At 34.6% G+C, this 20,610-nt stretch overlaps 1 protein-coding gene across 24 annotated transcripts in view; it reads right to left on the bottom strand.

Moving 5' to 3' along the window:
- DGKB (diacylglycerol kinase beta) overlaps positions 1-20,610 on the bottom strand; it is a 909,303-nt gene that overhangs the window by 503,006 nt on the left and 385,687 nt on the right. For all 24 annotated transcript variants that reach the window (XM_079932538.1, XM_079932527.1, XM_079932534.1 and 21 more), the window contains 4 exons: positions 19,431-19,571; positions 7,752-7,801; positions 4,440-4,514; positions 200-319 (listed from right to left, as the gene is read on the bottom strand). In XM_079932538.1, coding sequence (XP_079788664.1) covers positions 200-319; positions 4,440-4,514; positions 7,752-7,801; positions 19,431-19,571 — 386 coding nt within the window. The remainder of the gene's footprint in view (positions 1-199; positions 320-4,439; positions 4,515-7,751; positions 7,802-19,430; positions 19,572-20,610) is intronic.

The following is a 20,610-nucleotide window of genomic DNA, read 5'->3' as shown; positions in this document are numbered from 1 at the left end:
TAAAAAGAATTAATATATTCGTGGCAAGTATTACTATACAAGGAGTTATTGTCAGCTTGTACTGTGACATACATATTAGAAGCAGGCACTCACTATATACTTAATGGTAGAAAATAGCCACATGAATTTATAATCAAAATGTATAAAAGAGAACCCCACTGACTTACCACCAGGCCACCCCCTCTCCGTAAATGCTTACATTTTCTAAGCCCAGGAGCACAAGAAGTGGAATTGTTGTCATGCCTCCTTGAATCCATTCCTCCAGAGAGACTGTTCCATCATGATCATAGTCAATTTCTTCCATCATTTCATGAAGGATCTGGAGAAGAGGAGATGAGGAAAAACTTGAAATAAATCAGTAAGATAAATTTCATATGACACAACAAAGTATTGCACTGAATTGGTTATGATAAACTGTGACCAGCAGCTAAGTAGAGAGTTAAGGTAAATATCTAAATAACTCGGTACCATGTTAATCCTATTGAGCATATAGTAGCTTTGCTATGATTTCAAAACCCTGACTACTTACACTGATCAGCTTTTATAAATAAACGCTTAACTTATTAATATTTTGTCACTGGATGGTACAGCTTAAACAGGAAGGTATCTCTAAGCATGAAAGTGATCTTTAATTGCTTTCTCTAGATTACTTTAAAAAATTCAAATATATGCCAGACAATGACAGACCAAATTAACTTCACGGCAAAGAGCTGAAATAATTCTTCGCTAAGTGGTGTGGGGCGGAGGAATTAAGTTGCTTTTAACTGCCTATCAGAACTTAATGGAGCCAAGAAGTTAAACAATCAAATAATTTTTTGATTAGATTTCTTTTCTAAGGAAGACTTGCACAGAGTGTCCTAAAGTGTTCTCCGTAGTGTCTGTTTGTAATATATTTATCTCTCGGCTGCACAGCGCTAATATTAGCTGTTAATTCGAAGGGTTGTTGTGAGGTCAAAGGTGCTAATACATTATAAGTATCTTTGAAGAGTGTCTAGCATATATAGTAAGTGTAATATAGGTGTTGTTAGTGTTATATTAGCAGAAATTATATTTGCTAATATATATTACCCAAACATATTACCCCTGGCTGCTGGGAAGGCAAAGTACCTCCCATCTAATGGCACCAAAGTGGCAAACATGGTAGAATGCAGTGAAGGAAGTAACTCACCACATTTATCTAATATGGAGCTTTTAATCAACTTGAAAAAAGAAAGAAGTACAGAGAGCATTAGAAGAAAAATTTGAAAAGGTGCAATAAATGGAATAACTTGATATGTGGACAGAAGTATTATTTGCCTCAACATCCCTGAACTTAGTGGATTGGTGTCTTTCCTCAGCAAGTTTTTGAAAATCAGATCATTTTCCTTCATTGAAACAAACTTATCTATAGGTAGCGGAAAGAGACTCTTTGGAAAAAAGTGATGTTGAAATAATTATTTCATCACACTCAAAATGAAAGACAAGGGAAATCATTTAGAATTGGGCAAAATGGTATAAGGTCTCATTAAAAGGCCCTCCCCCTTGAAGACACTCTGATGAACTAGCAGAAATGAACAAATGAGGAGAGAAGTAAAACACAGAGTGTTTGTTTCAGAGGGCTGATACTTTCACACTGTACTTAATAAATCTAATGGTAGAACCTGGGTTAGTTTTTAAAAATTCCCTTCGAGGGCATCTCAGTCTACCCTGAGCCATCAACCTGAAATGTACAATTCTCTTTAGTTATTATGCAAACTTACCAGGAGTCAGACAACGTGTACAAATGTACACATGTGTTTAAAATGGGGAGAGCTGCTGAATCATCAGGCAGGATGAGGCAGTTACTATGACAGCAAACAGCCGTCTTTTATCTTTACTCTTTATACTGTCCACAGAAAGGGCAGACTTGTCAGTAAGTGTCACAAATGACTAATAATGCTATATAGCTTTTTATTTGTATTTTCCAGTAGGTATTTGTCCTAATTAGACTGCCCAACCACTAACTGTTCCTTCTTTAGAGCATCCAGATCCCTCTTTTCTCAAACCCCCCACCGCCAAATATGGTGATGTGGTGGTGCCTCCTTCTGCGCTCCAAGCTGATTGAAAAAGACCCCCTTCCCTCTATTACTCCAGTGAGGACAAGAGCCTTGATTGATAGGTGAATTATATTCACATGAACATAAAAGTGCATGTATCTTTTACATTTACAATGTTGTGTTTTACATTAACATAACCAGAAAAAGCAGCAGAACTTATGAGTCCTTTGATTTCAGTGAAAATAGTATTAAGATGAATCAAACAGTATTCTTAGAATTAAATACGTTACCATCTACTTTATTATTCCATATGCATACTGCAATTTTGTTAATGATACCCGCCACTCATCATGTGCACAGCATGTGTGTTTCCATGTTCAAAAATAAAAAAAGGAAAAAGAAAAATCAGCTGAGTTAAAACTTGGAAAACCCTAATCCCAGTAAGAAAGGTGCTCTCCCTTTCCATGACACTGCATTGACTTTGTTGTACTTTAACCGCATTAGTTTGCAAAGCAAGGGAAAAGCTATCAGACCGCTCCTATCACATAATCATGCCATTACCGTGCTGTTGACTGCATAAATGTGAATTTATATGGTTAAATAGGCTCTTTGAATTCATACAAAATGTAAACCATTTACATAAAATTGATTTGTATTTACTTAATTAATGTACAATATGCTAAACTTAGTTGGTTTCAAAGAGAAACTAAAATCAATAATATTCTCCCCCAAATATTCCTGTGGCCAAAGTAAAAGTTGTGAATCATGTTTGTTTTAATACACATTTGAATAATGTTGTAGCTTTGGTATAAATCTATTGAAAATAAGAGGTTTTTAATGCTCTTATAGGCATTGTTAGATACTATTTCTTGAAACAATTTGATTAAAGTTTCCTAGCTCAATCTTTAACTAGCTGCAGAGTTTTGGGCAAGTAACTAACATTTTGGGGCCTCCCAGCAAGCCCACTCCTGGGCATATATCCAGACAAAACTATAACTCGAAAAGATATATGCACCCCTATGTTCATAGCAGCACTATTTACAATAGCCAGGACATGGAAGTGACCTAAGTGTCCACCAACAGATGAATGGATAAAGAAGATGTGGTACATATATACAATGGAATATTACTCAGACAAAAAAAGAATGAAATAATGCCACTGGAGCAACATGGATGGAGCTACAGATTATAATACTAAGCGAAGTAAGCCTGACAAAGAGACAAATACCATGATATCACTTATATGTGGAATCTAAAATATGACACAAATGAACTTATCTACAAAACAGAAACAGACTCACAGACATAGAGAACAGACTTGTGGTTGTCAAGGGGGAGGTGGGTGGGGAGGGATGGATTGGGAGTTTGGGGTTAGCAGATACAAACTATTATATATAGAATGGATAAACAACAAGGTCCCACTGTATAGCACAGGTGACTATATTCAATATCCTGTGATAAACCAGAATGGAAAAGAATTTGAAAAAGAATGTGTATATATATATATATACACATTCTATATTCCCCAAATGGGAATATAGTTTTATATATATATATATATATATATATATATATATATATATATATATATATATATATATATAACTGAATCACTTTGCTGTACAGTAGAAATTAACACAACATTGTAAAGCAACTATACTTTAATAAAATAAATGAAAAAAATTGGGGGTCTCAATTTCCTCATCTGTAAAATGAATAAAATAGTAGTATCTACCTTGTAGAGTTATGAGCCTTAAATAACACATATGCAAAGATAACAGTGCACTGTGCATAGTAAACCATCATTAGTGTCTTCTTAATCACCTTCATCCTCTTTTAGATTGAATATTTTAGCTATTTCCATATAAGGAAAATCATGGCGATCATAAAAAACATGTCAGTTCTGACTTTTTTGTGGCATGGTATGACCTTAGCAGTGTCATCAGCAGCTTCTGTTCACCTACACCTATATTAGACTACCATGTAAATTAATTTCCATGAGGAAGAAAAGCAAAAGTTATTATTACTAAGGGCTTCAGAAAACCACATATACTTTTTCTTGTTCAGAATCCACTTCAGCTATTGATTAGAAATAGTAATTTAGAGTTATCAAAAGACATATACACACTATTATATATAAAATAGAAAACTAATAAGGACCTACTGTATAGCACAGGGAACTCTACTCAATACTCTCTAATGACCTATATGGGAAAAGAATCTAACAAAGAGTGGATACATGTATACGTATAACTGAGGCACTTTGCTGTACACCTGAAACTAACACAACATTGTAAATCAACTATACTCCAATAAAAAATTTTTAAAAATCAAATGCCAGTAATATATTAGGATTGCAAAAAAGATGAAAGAGAAAGGGGCCTTCTAGAATGTAGCCAACAGTTAAATCATTCCTATACCTACTGGATTAAGTTCAGTGACGTCCCATTCAAGGTACTCTGCCACATGCATCATCTGACTGATGATATTTTCTAGTTCCTGGAGGAGAGGGAAGGGGAGGGGAGGGAGGGAAGGAAGGAGAAGGAAAATGAATACAAGGTCTTAGTAAGTTCTTCAGCTTTGACTTACAGGAATTGATTTGTTCAACATGTAGCTCAAAAACTAAAGGAGTGAGATGATTAATTTTATATAAAAAGTAAACATATACCTCTGCATTTTAAAGGCCTACTTAACTATACATAAAAGAAGAGTCTAAATATATATTCCTTGGTACTTTGTCTAGAAACCTTCACCAGGAGAGGGCACAACTATACAAAGAAAGGTTTTCTTCCAGGAGAAGATTTTTAAGAAAATTTTTGTTTGGAAAGCAGCATCTGATGAAAGTAGGAGCCTGCATATTTTCACAAAAAGCTGTGATTTTTAAGTACTGAGTATCCTGACCCCACAGCTTGAAAACAGGTGTGGAAGGGTGGTGGGAGGAAGGGTTTGAGGGCAGCTGAGAGTTTTATTTTTATTCTGATACACTGAGAACGTATACTGACGGTTCTAGCCATTTACTGGTAAAATTTGCTCTGCTAGAGGTGCGTTCAGGTTAAGGTTTGGAGGCTAAGTGCATGCAGAGTTTATTTTATGAGGGGATAGAATTTTAGTCTGAATATTCACATTCTTCTGCTCAACGTCAAGTCTTTGAAGAACTGCTGGTTAATATATATGCCTTGGCTAAATAAATTATAACATTTTTTCATACCGATTTATTTAATGTTTTAATTTTTCTGTATCTTCAGAAAAGATTAAACATACTTTGTGAATGCTAATAATTTTAAGGGTAGTCCGTCCATGACAATTAAAAGCGGTATTTCATAGTATGATAATTTAAAATACAAGAAATATAAAGAATAAGGCTTGAAAGTATATTAATAAAATTTATTCTACTAAAACCTCTGATCTAATGTACGTGGTTAATATGCATAAAATGAAGAAGAAAATATAGTAAAAGAGGGGTTTTTTTTGGGGGGGGGATTCATGGATCCCTCTGAGAAGCTGATGAAAGCTACACTCTCTCTCTCCAAAAATATATATATGAAATCATGAAAATGTTATATAACACAGGTCATCCCAGAAACAATGCAAATATAAATGTGTTTATTACAAATGTGAAAAATTTTAAACACTAATCCCTTGCAATTAGAGGCTAGAATTTGTGTGTGTGTGTGTGTGTGTGTGTGTGTGTGTGTGTGTGTGTAACTAATCTTCCAGTTACTTTATCTTTGCTTATATATGCCTTAATGGTTTGGAACCGTTAAAGTCTCTGGATATGTTTGGAGGAACAGAAACTATTTTTGGTGGACTATTGTGTACACATGTGGTACTAGATAAGTCATCTAACCTCTCTAAGTTTCCTCAACAGTAAAATGGGTATTCTAATAGTACCTAGTTCACAGAGTTGCTACCAAGATTAAATATGCTGTTATATGAAATACATTTATCTTATCTGGCACAAGTGATCAATAAACATTAACTAGCATTATTAGACATACTGGTCATTTCTCAAAGTATTAATTTTCTTCTGTTGTGTCTCCAGTATATGAACATAGCCTTTAAATTTCAAAGACAAATGACATCAGAAGGTGCGCTTCCTACCTGACAGTGAAGGAAATATCCGGGGGTAGTAAGTTATATGGAGAAAATCACAGAAATTAAATCCAGACCTTTATTTTAAAAAAGACTAATTTAATCATAAACAAACTTATTTATCCTCAGCTCATTGTTTAATATTGGGAATATAGTTATAAATATTGCTAGTAATCTACTATATGTTAACCAAAAAATGGCCAGAGACCAAGAACAGCATTTGACTAAATTTTCTACTCAGCTGCCAACTCATGGCTAAGAGCCTAGTAAAGAAACATTGTTTTAATTTAATTAAAAAGAAAAAGAAAACAAATCTGCATTAAAAATATAATTTGCATTCGTGTAGTCAGAAACGCTACAATAAGCATATTGACATATGTAGAAGAAATCTAAACTTCTAGCCGTGAAATGCTACCAGAAAATGAGCAAATGTATCACGTTGCTTAATATTCCTAAGTGGAAAACTGAACACTACTAGGCACTTAAAAATAACAGCATTTGAAAAATTAGAAAGACCCTAACATAAGAAATCCCACAATCACAGCATCAATTCAGATTGGTGGTCATTTCCTAGAGTAAGAATTATATATTTGTATCTCTCTCTGGAGAAACGAATGCACCATTATCCTACTCAGTGTTACATAAATATGTCTCTAACTTCACTGCTTTGCTTGTAACAGTCTGTTTGAGTTCTGCCATAGAGAGACATATCAGATGATGAGAGAAACTCATTATCAGAAATAATGTTTATTTTAATCAATATTAAATATATCAAAACATTTGTTTTTACATGTACCTATGTACTTCAAAATTTCCATAATGTGACACTTACTCTTTGGTTAATATTCTTATATTACCTTCATAGAACAGGACATGATATAATATACAAAATGTTAAATTGAAAATACATCATTGGTGGAAACTGAGATGGATATATTCAGGAGGCCCTGACTTGAGAACTAAGAGTCTAACTTCTCCTCTGAAAACTGTCAATGATTTGCATATACTACAAATAAAATAAACATTTAATTATTACTTTCTGTGAGATGGTATTTTTCTTCTATTGATTTTTATGAGTAAAATTATAGATAGAGTGCAAGTTGGATTTAAAATCAGATGAGAAGGGAAGTTTGCCAAAGCAGTTTTAAATATAATTACCCATTTCATCAACATATGTGAGTAACAGTACTTAAAAAGTGGGAAAATAATAAAATGATTGAATCAACTTCGTAATTCCTTTAAATTCTACCTGTATTCTTGATATTTTCCTATATATGTATATATATATATACACACACATATATATATATATATATATATACACACACATACACACATTTTTTTTCTTTTTAGATCAATGGTCTCATCTTTCTCTTATATTTTATTCAGACAGGGTTGAAGTCTTTTTTATCTTTCTGTACATAAAAAGTCACTTTTTTGTAGTAAAATTATTCAATAGAACAACTGTAATCCTAACAGTTTCCTCAGATCACTTGCTTTCAAAAAGTCAGATGATAAAAATGCTGTGTGAGTGCATGGAAATTATATTGTATCTTCTGTGGTAATAGCTATAAATTTATTCATTGCATTTTTCAGAACAAACTACTTTGAAATTTTCACAGAAAATTTGAAGAAAAAAATTACCGAGCTGTCCAGGAAGCCATTTCCATCCGTGTCATAGAGGCGAAACATAACTAGAAATAAAAGAGGTGTTGAAAAAAAGATTATAGGTGAGTAAGATCAATGCTAGAATAAGGCATATTCTTTAAAATTTATTTTCTGTCAAAAACAAATACTACTAAATCCCTCCCCTCCTCAAAGCAATTGATTTTGGGATCATTTCTCAAGCTTAAAGATGAATTAATCATTAATAAAAATACTGGATATCAGATATAAATTCTACCAATTTTTGTTATATAGCTAGAAAACACTAAAAAGTGCTATTGTTTGTTCAAATTTGTATTACAAGATCATTAAATGGAAATTCAAAATAACAGAAGAGAAGGAATTCAGACATTCAGAGTCTGAATATTAAAGGACAGAGTGGATAAGAAGAAATAACTAATTCAGAGGTCTGGAAATCAATTATAATTTGGAATCTACCATCCACTGTTATGTGAGCTTAGTCAAACGCTGTTTTCTTATCTATAAAATAAGGATAATCACCCTGTCATAAGACACACATTTGTTAGGGATAGGGGTTAAGAGGTACAAACGACTATGCATAAAATAAGCTATAAGGATATACTGTACAAGACAGAAATATAGCCAATATTTTATAATAATTATAAATGGCGTATAATCTTTAAAAACTGTGAATCACTATGTTGCACATATGAAACTTACATAATGTTGTAAGTCAGCTGGATATATGTATATGTATAACTGATTCACTTTGCTGTACACCTGAAACTAACACAACATTGTAAATCAACTATACTCCAATGAAAATTTAAAAAAAAAAGACACATTTGTTGTGAAAGTGAGATGATATACACAAAGGTGTATCAAAAGCTGTAGGTCACTACACAAATATATAAGCCATTGTTTTGATTAATCCTTAAGCAGTATGGGAAAGGAAAAATTAGTGCAAAATAAGGGAATTTTCCTGATAGGGGATGCAAAGACATAAATGGCATTATTATCATGGGTATAATGGTGTATTTGTTTAAATCGGAGATGTAGTTTCATAGGGTAACCACTCTTTGAACTAATCAAATGAGGAAAAAGACACTATTGGCTCTGTGCTAGGGAGCTCAGGAAAGCAGGATGGCAGAGGTCCATGCCTGGCCTGAGGATTCCCTTGTATAATTCACACACCACCAGGAGACTACAGAAGAGGCTGCAGGTGCCGTTTTGAGATAAACAGAGAAGAATGACACAGCTGTAAAAATAGAGGAGTGGAAATGAGGGTTTGTGTTGGGTTTGTATAATTTCCTGGAGAGTCTTGATGTCTGAAGTCTATAATATCAACCAAAGACATTGACAACTAGGAGACATAATTATGCAATGACCTTAATCTGTAACTCATTGTTATTTTTATATTTAAAAATAAGTATTATATTTCAAAAATTCTAAGATATTTATAAGATGCAAAACTAGTCTGCACATCACTAAAAGGAAAAAAATGCTGCCAATCTAGCTAACGTGTTCTATTCACTGTAAAATGGAAACAGACTTTAAAGATGTTGAAATGTAAGTGGAAATGTATACCTATTGAATTAAAGGATAGAATGTTAGGTTTGCTAAAGAATATAAATATCTTGATTTGCAAACCATGATAACTGTTCTCTGTTATATATTAAATGAGAATAAAATTCAGAAAGAAAGAAACAAACAAACAAAAAAACTTACCACAACATGGATACTAAGCATTTCAAGATTTTCTAGCATAGCATAAAATGGTAAAAATACCTTTTTAAGTGGCAAAAATTCATACACCATTCAGAGAAGGGGTTAAGTACCAGGAACAAGGCAAGGACTTCCAAAACCTAACTATATTTTAGAATGAGGGATGCTTGTGACTCTGTTAATCCTTATTGGAGTAAATGACTGCTAAACCATTTCATACAGCTCAGGTATATGGACATTTACCTATGTCTACTGGTAAATCTTGTTGGAAACATGAGCTCAAAGACGTACACACAAGTGGGGTGGGTGTGTGGTACCTGTCATTCATTTTGGGCAGCATCTGAAACATCTTCCTAAATTCTGAAAGCCAGACTTTATAAAGCACAATAACAGATGAAAGGCCAGATACCTTCCTTTACTAGCCTGACTTGAAAATAGGGTTTGCACATGACCCAGCCTCTACCAATCAGAAGCACAAGCCCAGATGATTAATCAGATGCTAGTGATCCAAGAAAAAAGGGGCTTCACAGAATCCATGCTGATGAGAGGCAGCAGCAACAGCAGTAATTGAAGAAAGGGGTGTGTGGTAGGGATGGTAGCACTGAAAGGTGCTCTGTCTGTCCACAAAGAAGCAGTAATGGGTTGTCATATGTATAAGAAAAGAGTTATTAAAACTATCTTTACTTACAAATGATATGTTTGTACCATTAGAAAATTCTATTGAATCATCAAAAAGAATTGGAACGTATATGTATACATATTTCATATATATATAAGAATTTACATTATGTATATACGTATTAGAACTTATGTAACTGATATGTTATCTATATCTTATTATTAGAACATATATCATATGTATTGTATCTTATATTATAACTTATATAACTATATAATTAGATCTTATATAACATATAGGTTATATGTTTTATATTAGAAATTATATAATGTATAAATATTAAGACATATGTTTATATATAAATATACATAAGTATATGTATTTAGTGATATGGTCAGATTAAAAAGTCAGTTGCAGTTTTACATACTAGTGAAGAACAATTAGAAAATGAAACATAAAACATATCATTTACAATAACATCCAAAAACCTAAATATATAAGATAAATTTATCAAGAGTTGGACAAGACCTCTGTGCAAAAAATATAAAACTTCACCAAGAAAAATTACAGAAAACCTATATAAATGAAAAGATGTATTATGTTCATGAATTGGAAGATTCAATATCATTAAAATGTAAATTCTCCACAGATTGTTCTATATAACAGATACAATCTCAATAAAAATACCAGTAGCTTTGTTTTAAATATTAACATGGCTGATTCTAAAACTTACATAAAAATAAAAAAGACTTACAATACCCCAAACAACCCTGAAAAGGGAGAACAAATCAGAAGGATTTACATGACCTGACTTCAAGAGTTGCTAAAGATCAAGTGAATCAAGATAGTGACATGCTGACTAAGGGCTACACAACAGAATAATGGGAAATAGGAATATAGATAGAGATCCACACACTTATGGTCAACGGGGACAAAAGCAATTCAATGAGATAAGAAAAGTCTTTTCAAAAAATGATGATGGAACAGTTGGATGGATATTCATATAAAAAAAAGTACCTTGACCCTTACTTCACACCAAACATAAACATTAGGTCTAACAGAATTTTAACTTTAAAACTAAAATTTTTTGAAACTAAACTTTAACATTAAATCAGCGCTATAAACCTTCTAAAAGAAAATACAGGACAATATCTTCATAACCTCAACATAAGCCAATATGAACCATCAAAGATTTTTTAAAAATAGGTAAATTAAACTTCATCAAAATTGGAACTTCTGCTCATCAAAAAGAAAAAAAGAAGACTATTAAGAAAATAAATAAGCCAGCTGCAGATTTGAAAAAAAATTTTCAGAACACATATATCTAACAAAGGACTTGTTTCTACAATATATGAGCAAACCCTAGCTCAGTAATAAAATAGCAAACAACCCAATTAGTAAAGAGGCAAAAAATCGAACAGATGCTTCAAAAATGGAAGAGAGGTGAGTAGTCAGTCATAACAAAGTACTCAACATCATCAATCGTAAAGAAAATGGAAATTTAAACCACAATTAGAGACCATCATATGCCTTCTAAAAAGACTCCAGAATTCAAGTTTTTTCCCCAAGACCAGTCTACCAAAGCTGCTTACCTTCTCAGCCTCTCAGGTGCCTAAGAATTTACAGTTTAAAAATACTGGCAAAAGCCTGGCTCCCTGCTCCCAGAAATTTAACCCACAAATCCAACTTGCCTTGATAATTTCCTAAAATTTACAAACAGATTTTTTTTAAAAAAAATTGAGTTTAAATGTTCTAGTTGTTTCTAGCAGAAAAGTTGGTCTGAGAACACTTTACTGTTGTATGAAGTAGAAGCCCTAGTATATTTTTATATTAATTTCTACACACATTAATAGGAGTTAATGGCTATCTATAAATCCTGTCTAATTCACCAAGGAACAAAGTTGGAGAACTTTAAGTTCTAGTTAATAATTATAGCAATAATAAAAACAGTATACATATATTGAGCACTAAGTATCTTGTAGTCTAAATCTCACCAATTATAAATCAATGATAAAACTTTCCTTTGATTCCGATGCGAGAGAGGAATTCTAGAACTTTAGTTTTCAGAGGTAAGTCTACTTTCCTAATTTAAAATTGTAGTGGGGTCATGCAAAACAAGAAATATTGAACACACATAGTTACATTGCCTTTCTAATGAAGGTCCACTACAGTAACAGTAAGGGATGAAACAGGCATAAACCCACAAGTACAAAGAAAACGTGAGAGGAGACAAGAAAAATAAAATTTTAGAAGCTGGAAAACATATGGTGTCCGATGTAGAAACCTGAGAAATATAGACGTAAGCTGGTGGTAAAGAGGAGGCGCAGATTCACACAGAAAAGGAAACATAATCTTCATGAAAAGAAATTAGACCTTTAAACACTACCCCTCACGGCTTGCACCTGAGGGTATGCCAGCCCTCTACCTTAAAGAAGACTGGATCTTTGAGCTTTTTAGCAGTCAAGCGACAGGGACTCTGAGTTCAGGGTACTCAGGCATTCTGATGGTAGGGGTCCAATACCAAAGAGTGTAATCATGTGAAAATGGATATACTGAACATTGAGAAATGTTAAGTCCCCTTGCTCATCTCTAATGAGTCAGACTTAAACCTCATCTACCCACCCACCTACCCACAACCACCAAGTAGTTGTTTCAAAACGAAGTAATTTGGAAGAAACCAGCAAAGCAGGGAGACGGGAACCTTATAAATAAGAGGAAAGATTCAATCCATAAATAAGAATAATAGCAAATAAGGATGGTGCTGACAACAAAAAGGATTCTCTGTGAAGTGAAAATTATGCTAGAAAGAGAAAAAAAAAAAAAAGTCGTCCTAGATGTAGAAGATGTACCAGATGTCAAATGAAAGACATAAAAGAAAAGAAGTTGGAAAACAGGAAAATTAAAAAATATAATAAGTCAAAGTTCTGTCATGGAGTTTGAACATCTAATAATAGTGATTTCAGAAAGACTGAACAAGTAAAATAAAGGAGAAGGTAACTAACAATGAAAAGATGAAGGAATAGATGGAGAGCACAAGTTTCCAAACCAGAATTTATGGTGGAGGATTTAGGAATTAGTTAGTTATACAGGAATTAAGAAACTAATCAAATAAAGAGAAAAAAAAAGCAGTTATTAACACCACAGAAAATAAAAATTGTTTGGCTTGGTAAGCCTATAGAACCTTTCCCTTTTAAAAGCATATCTGAATAATACTGATAAAATTAATAGTGATCCTCAAACATTATAATAAGACTATTTTTTCCTTAGAATTTAAAAGTAAAGTTAGTCTCCAAGGTCAAGTGAATCACTGAACAAAGAGGTTTTATTTTTAAAACCAACATATAAGGATATAGATTTTTAGGTGCAAAAATAATTTAAGCCCAATATTAAAATTATTCTGTCAACATGATAGCTTCCAAAGGTGGGTACCTCTTAAAAAGTTACAAACCAGTTTAACCCACATTTTTTCTATTTTTATGCTCATGCAATTACACTTTATATAGAAACAATTATGTGCCCACACATGAATTTGGTTAAAAGCTCAAAGGAAAGGCACATTACACAATATGAGGGCAATTCTTTATATCTAGAATTTGTTTCTTTTCCAAAAGATGTGCAAGTTTTTAATCTATTTTCCCATAGACTATGTTTTTGTACTTTGTATAATATGTTATTGATATGAAAATATTATTATGGAAATTGTTTTTAAAGATTATAAAGTATATATTTTAAAAAGCATTTAAGCCAGAATTTGTTTAACTCACAATTTTTTACTGTTTTATGTATTTCAAGACCTATCTAATAAACAACAAGGGCAGAGGTGAAAATCATTTGTTTGGAGTTTTTTACATCTAATATAATGGTGTTATACTTTCTTCTTTTCTCCACAGAAGAAACAATAGGGCTTCCCTGGTGGCGCAGTGATTGAGAGTCCGCCTGCCCATGCAGGGAACATGGGTTCGTGCCCCGGTCCGGGAGGATCCCACATGCCGCGGAGCGGCTGGGTCCGTGAGCCATGGTCGCTGAGCCTGCGCGCCCGAAGCCTGTGCTCCGCAACAGGAGAGGCAACAGTGAGAGGCCCGCGTACCGGAAAAAAAAAAAAAAAAAAGAAACAATAATCTAAACAAGGAAAGGCAGCTTTTCAAAATAAAAAGGGCACCTATACAGCAGGTCAGAAATCATACATTTTAGTCACAGATAGCTAAACTGGTGGTGTAATTAATAACCAGTCTCTCTGGGCTTTAAATGTTTCATTGACAATATAGGAAGGTTAACTAGATGATATTTGAGGACTTTTCAATATTAAATTTCAGTGGTTCTAAGATTAATACTAGACAGAGCCGTAACTTTAACATACAGGGTAGTCCTCATTATCTGCATGTCAACTGTGTATTTTTTCTGGACATTTTCCTATTGATTTCTTTTTAGTGATATATTTTCAGTAACTGTAAGCTAACTTAAAGTTATTCTAGCTAAGTCATTAATAATTTGATAAACTCTAATCCCAATGTGAATGCCACATTTATACTTTTAAATAAAAGTATAAATTTAGTAATATTTGATGCCTTCAATAATTCACATTATCTTCCTCTTGTCAAGCACCCATAGACTTCAATACAGTTCCATTTAACTAGCATTTATTGAGCATCTATCTTTTGAAAAACACACATATATAAGTGGTAGGTGCTAGAGTGGGAAGTTACACACAGTGCAATGGTACAAGGAAGGAGAGTAAAATAATCTGATTAGAGATGGCAAGAGGACTCATGATGTGAGCTTAGGCTTCAAGTGTAGACTGGACTGGATCTGATATACACTGGGAAAGATATACACCCCTAGCAAATGCACATTATAAGCAAAGGTATGAAGGTGGAAAAGTTCAGGGTTTGTCTGATAATTAAAAAGTAGATTCATATGACTGGGACTTTTTTGTGCAGGTCATAGCCAAATGCAAGACTGGCCAAGTAGGTTGGGGTCAAATTGTGGAGCCAGATTAGTTTATGGATGCTAAGTTAAGGACTTACTTTGATGTATTATTCAATAGGGAACTACAAAAGGAACACATGCTTCCTGAGTCAGAAGAGGAGGAAAGAACAGGTATAGAAGTTGACAAGTTTTAGGCAACATGAGAGAAAGCTATAAGAATTTACAGCTAATGAGTGAGATGATGATTAATTAAGTAGGTGTTTGAAGTAACAAAGCATCTGAATGAACTTTTAACTAGGAGAAGTCAATGACCAGAGAAACACTGAAGGCACTGAAGGCCAGCTGAGGTTTTGAGAAGAGTTCTAATCCACAGAATTATATTATCATTTCACAAAATCTCTGGCAGCTCAGTATATGAGCAAATAAATTGGATGTTCAAAACTAAGTGAGAAGGAATGATTGACCTCACGAATTACGGGGTCAGTCTACATTTGAAGGGGTGGGAGGCCCAAAAGCAGCAAGCAAGTTTAGGAGGAAGTGAAGCGGTCAAGGGGCAAGAATTCTTAACTTACTTTTTTTTTTTTTTTTTTTGCGGTACGCGGGCCTCTCACTGTTGTGGCCTCTCCCATTGCGGAGCACAGGCTCCAGACGCGCAGGCTCAGCGGCCATGGCTCACGGGCCCAGCCGCGGCATGTGGGATCTTCCCAAACCGGGGCACGAACCCGTGTCCCCTGCACCGGCAGGCGGACTCTCAACCACTGCGCCACCAGGGAAGCCCATTAACTTACTTTTATTTCATTTAACATTCACATAAATGTGAAGGAATTTATGTGAGCAAATATTGGTTCATTTAATTCTCATAGCAAACATACAAGATAGACATTATTATGATCCCAATTTTACAGCTGGGGAAGCTGAGGCCTGAGAGGTTTTAACAATGTGCCTGGGTCACTCAGATAGTAAGGGTCAAAGCTAAGATTCATTCAGTTAGTGAAGTGAAGGGTCCAGGCTCCTGCGTACTGTGCTATGCTATATTTAAACTCAAAGCAGAAAAGTAAAAAGTTACGTGAGCTTAGGCTGTGGTCAAAGCAAAATACTAGAATTTAAATTTATAGAATAAGAGCAGTCTTTGGGAATTAAAAGACTTGGGGTATTGCAACAAAAGTGGGTGACTGAAATAAAATGGAGTTGAGGTCACAGTATTTGAGGAATCTAAGGAGACTCAAAGAGGGATGTATTGAATGGCCCTCCATGAAGTACTGTAGTGGGCTTAAGGTGAAGAGGGCAAACCAGACCTGGTACAATGTTCTTATCTATGCACCTCGATGGCTGGTAACTTCCACCAAGACAAAAATAGAATTCCTCCACAACTTCAGGACACACACACATGCACGCACACATACTTTCCAAGGGTTCGTGGGAACGGGTAAATAAATACCTTCTACTTGACAGGGCCTCAGCACTGGCAAAGACCACAGGGAGGCATTAGGATTGAGTCAAAGACTGAGTGAAGGAAAGCAAGTTGAAGAAATGGCATATAATCAGTGGAAAGTTCAAAAGCATTTGTTTGTTAGTTTCCTTTCAATGAAAAAAGAATGCTTTATTCTAAACATTTTGTAAATGCCTGGCAGAAAAGAGAGGTGGGGGAGATTAGAAGGGGCAGTAAGCACTGAATAGATTTATAAAACATTGTTTTTTGGGGAAAAACTATTTAAAACATGTCATTAATTTATCTAATAACCCAGGTAAAAGAACGTATCAAATAATGCCACCATCAATTCCAAGAACAATTGTAGTTTCAGATGAATTATGTGTGTGTGTGTGTGTGTGTTTTCATTGGACTGAAGGAACTGCATAAACCAATGCTTCTCAAAATGTGGTCCCTGCAACATCAGCATGACCTGAAATGAAAACTCTGAAGTCCTATTCCGGGCTTGCTGAATCACATATACTCAAGTTGGGGCAGAGCAAGCTGTGTGTTCATAAGCCCTGCAGGTGATTCTTATGTGCGATAAAGTTCAAGAACCTCTGGCCTAAGACAACATGTCTGTACTCCTTTCTGCTTAGCTGCTTAGAAATTGAGATTCAAAAACATCACTCACCTGCAAAAGTTAACTATATTAGATGCTTGATTATATCTACTTCTGTGTTAATTTTAATTATTTTCTTCTCTTCTTTCCTCTAGTATATATTATGTTTAATAAGTCATAACCATTTTGGAAATATATATTAAATGAACAACCATTAGATTTCTTTAAAGACATTGAAAAAATTTTAGAATCTATAACTATAATATACTATATGAATGTTAGGAATTTGTAAACGCGCAACTGTAGAAGGGAAAAATGTATAAGTACATAGCTAAGAAGCTGGGCGAAAGAAATGGATTCTGATTTAACTGACGTAGGAAAAAGCCTGGCATTTAGAAAACAAACCAACAAACACAAGCTCCAGATGAGTAAGGACCAGGTTAAGGTCCTCCACACTTGAGGAGAGTAGAGAAGAAAACTAGCACAGAGCTAGAACCTTAATGAGTTTCTGAAATTGAAATGCATTTTCTTTCAAGAGTCTGGTGAAAATCACAGAAGTAATGCCAGGTGGTAACAAGTCTGTCTATGCAGGAAGTCTAAAGAAATGAATGGTATAAGCTCGAAAAAGAGCTGGAAAACTTAAAGAACCGAGGGAAGGAGATTGATAACACTGAAGAGAGGTAAGTGGCAGGTCAGGTTCAACTTGATTCATCAAGTGTTTCTGAATCACTCGCGGGTTAACATTATGGCTGGCAACTGTGGACGAGGACTGCTGAGACACAGATTCACACTGAGAACTTACAACATACCTCTTAGGAATTCTACCTTAAAAACAAAATACTTGCAGTTGACCTAAAAATAATTAAACTGGATCACAAAGACCATGTTGGGGAGAAGTAATGGTGTCTTTATTTATTCTCAGACCTGGAATAGAATCTTGTTTTGTTTTGTTTTTTTGCGGTACGCGGGCTTCTCACTGTTGTGGCCTCTCCCGTTGCGAAGCACAGGCTCCGGACACACAGGCTCAGGGGCCATGGCTCACGGGCCTAGTCGCTCCGCGGCATGTGGGATCCTCCCGGACCGGGGCACAAACCCGTGTCCCCTGCATCAGCAGGCGGACTCTCAACCACTGCGCCACCAGGGAAGCCCGAATCTTTGTATTTTTAAAATCATCCCAAACACAGTCCTAATAACACCTGAGAAAACTTTCTCTCTGGCCATTACTTCAATAAAAATTCACTAAACATTAATATTTATTTTGGAATGAGAGAGATTTCTGTAGGTTCTTAGGAAAACAAATAAATCTTGAAATGCAAATATTCAACATTTAGAACTAATAAATATGTATTTAAAGAATGATGTTAATATGGTTTATTCATAACTTAAGCAGGTGTTACTATTAAATAATCATATTACATTAAATTCTTTATTAGTAAGAGAAATATTATCGAAAGTTACTGTTAAACTAAACATGCTACCCAGTCATAATTCTGAGGTGTCACAATACTCTACATTTACTTTAGAAATGTCAAATTTAGGATTCATTATCTTTACTATCATTTCAGTAGCAAAAAAAATTTAATTCATTTTAATGATATCTAATACAATCAGGTTAATCAGCTTATTGAACAAACCACCAGCTCTGTATTTAGCAAGGGCTTTGGAGATAGAATAGATTATTAAATGACGGGGCTTGCAGTAAAGGTTTGAAAAATATTTTCTTGCCTTGCAATGAGTACAGTTTGCCACCAGAGAGAGCTCAGTTACTGTATTTTATTAAAGAGAGCACTTATTTCCTTTCAACTAGATTGAAATTCTCTATCTGAAACGCCTGCTACATGGTAAAAGAAAAAAAAGCTATTGTTTAATTATTTATAATATTCAGTCAACTTCTAGAAATGAAACTCTCATGCTTGGCATTTAAGAAATTATTTGTCCACTGCAACGAAAGTTAGTGCAGAAGGTTTCAAGGAAGATTTCCAGAGAGAAAGGCTCAGGTTGCCTGTGGATAGTGAACCCTTTTTCTGCTTAATGGGAAGACCTCCTACATACTAGAAATAAGTGTATTTTCAAACCAACACAAAGGATACTTTTCAATATCGTCTGGTTACCAAACTGAGCAAATTCAAAAACAAAAACCATCAATTGATAAACATGCTCAAGAAATACTCAGTAATAAATGGACCTTGATCAATAATAACCTAAAATTGATAGATTCTTAGTATCTTTTAATTGTCTGATTTTCAATTGGAGGATTTTTTTATAATTATTAACCAAGGTCACGTTACTTAATAAGAATGTAAACAACCACAGTGTATACAATTTTAAGTTTGTCAATATCCAGTCCTATCCCCCCACCCCAACCGTGATAAGTAAACTAAATGAAGAAACACATACACTCCAGTTTATCCTCAGGTCTTCCTCTTTCAAGGAGAGACAGGTAACAGACAATATCCTTCAGGTGGATTACTTCTGGGGAACACGTATTTGCTGGAGAGGTACGGGGAGAGGTGATGGCACCTTTATTCATTCTCAGACCTGGAAAAGAAGATTTGTCTTCATATACTTAAAACTATTCACAGTGCTCTCAAACAAAAGCCAACAAAGGAAATAGATAATGCCTAGACCATGTAGAGAAACTGTATACTTCTGAGGCGTGAAATAACCAAATTCTCTGGTCTCTAGTATAACAGAGACAGACATTCTATGATTCTTTTAAGTAATGGAGAGTCCTTTGGGATTTGGGGACATAGGGACTGCTCTGCCTACTCACTGGATGGTGTTTGGGCCAGAATCCTATCGCCCAGAGTTAGTTGGTAGACAGATTTCAAAGCATGAAGAACTACTTTCCTATTCCACTTTTCTCTGCCTTAGGCAGCGACAGCTGTGAATCAGCTGGGACGACTGAAAAATGGTCTTTCACAAAAAACTGAAGAAATGTGAGTCTGTCCCAATATGATTTATATATTGATGGTCAGGAATCATTCATACATAATAACATGTATTTATGTCAAACGGTTGCCAGCACCGTGAATAAGACATCCTTTTTGCCATCAAGGAATCTGCCCATGAATAAGAGAGAAAGTGAACATAAACAAAAATCTGGATAAACATGACAGATTTAATTAGAGAGGTAAGAACATACAACTGTAGTTTGGTTTTATTATGGTCCATACTTTATTTATTACATCCATTCATTGTGCCTATTCCAAGACAAGGGTAGAGAACCTGAATATCTGTTCACAACAGCTGACGACTGCAGAGTATCTGATAATTAAATCGAAACTCTTTCACAATAAATAGTTCCATCTTACAGAGAAGTATCTGAAACCAGATCATATGTATCTGACAAGACCTCACCGTAAACCCCAATTATCCTTTGAGGTCTATTTGGCCATATAAAAGGTATGTGGGTTAGATGGCTGATGGGCTGAATGGCTACTTGATTCCTAATTAACCAGGAGTTACTGGAATGCAGGGAATAATCTTAACCAAATACAGTTCTACAAGCCTGTCATTCATCTGGCATTCATCAGCACACCTCCACCTGACCACATCTCTTGCTCTGGTCTATCTC

The sequence above is a fragment of the Stenella coeruleoalba genome, assembly GCF_951394435.1.
Source record: "Stenella coeruleoalba genome assembly, chromosome: 9".
Lineage (NCBI taxonomy): Eukaryota > Metazoa > Chordata > Mammalia > Artiodactyla > Delphinidae > Stenella > Stenella coeruleoalba.
This window is presented reverse-complemented; position numbering and strand designations above follow the sequence as displayed.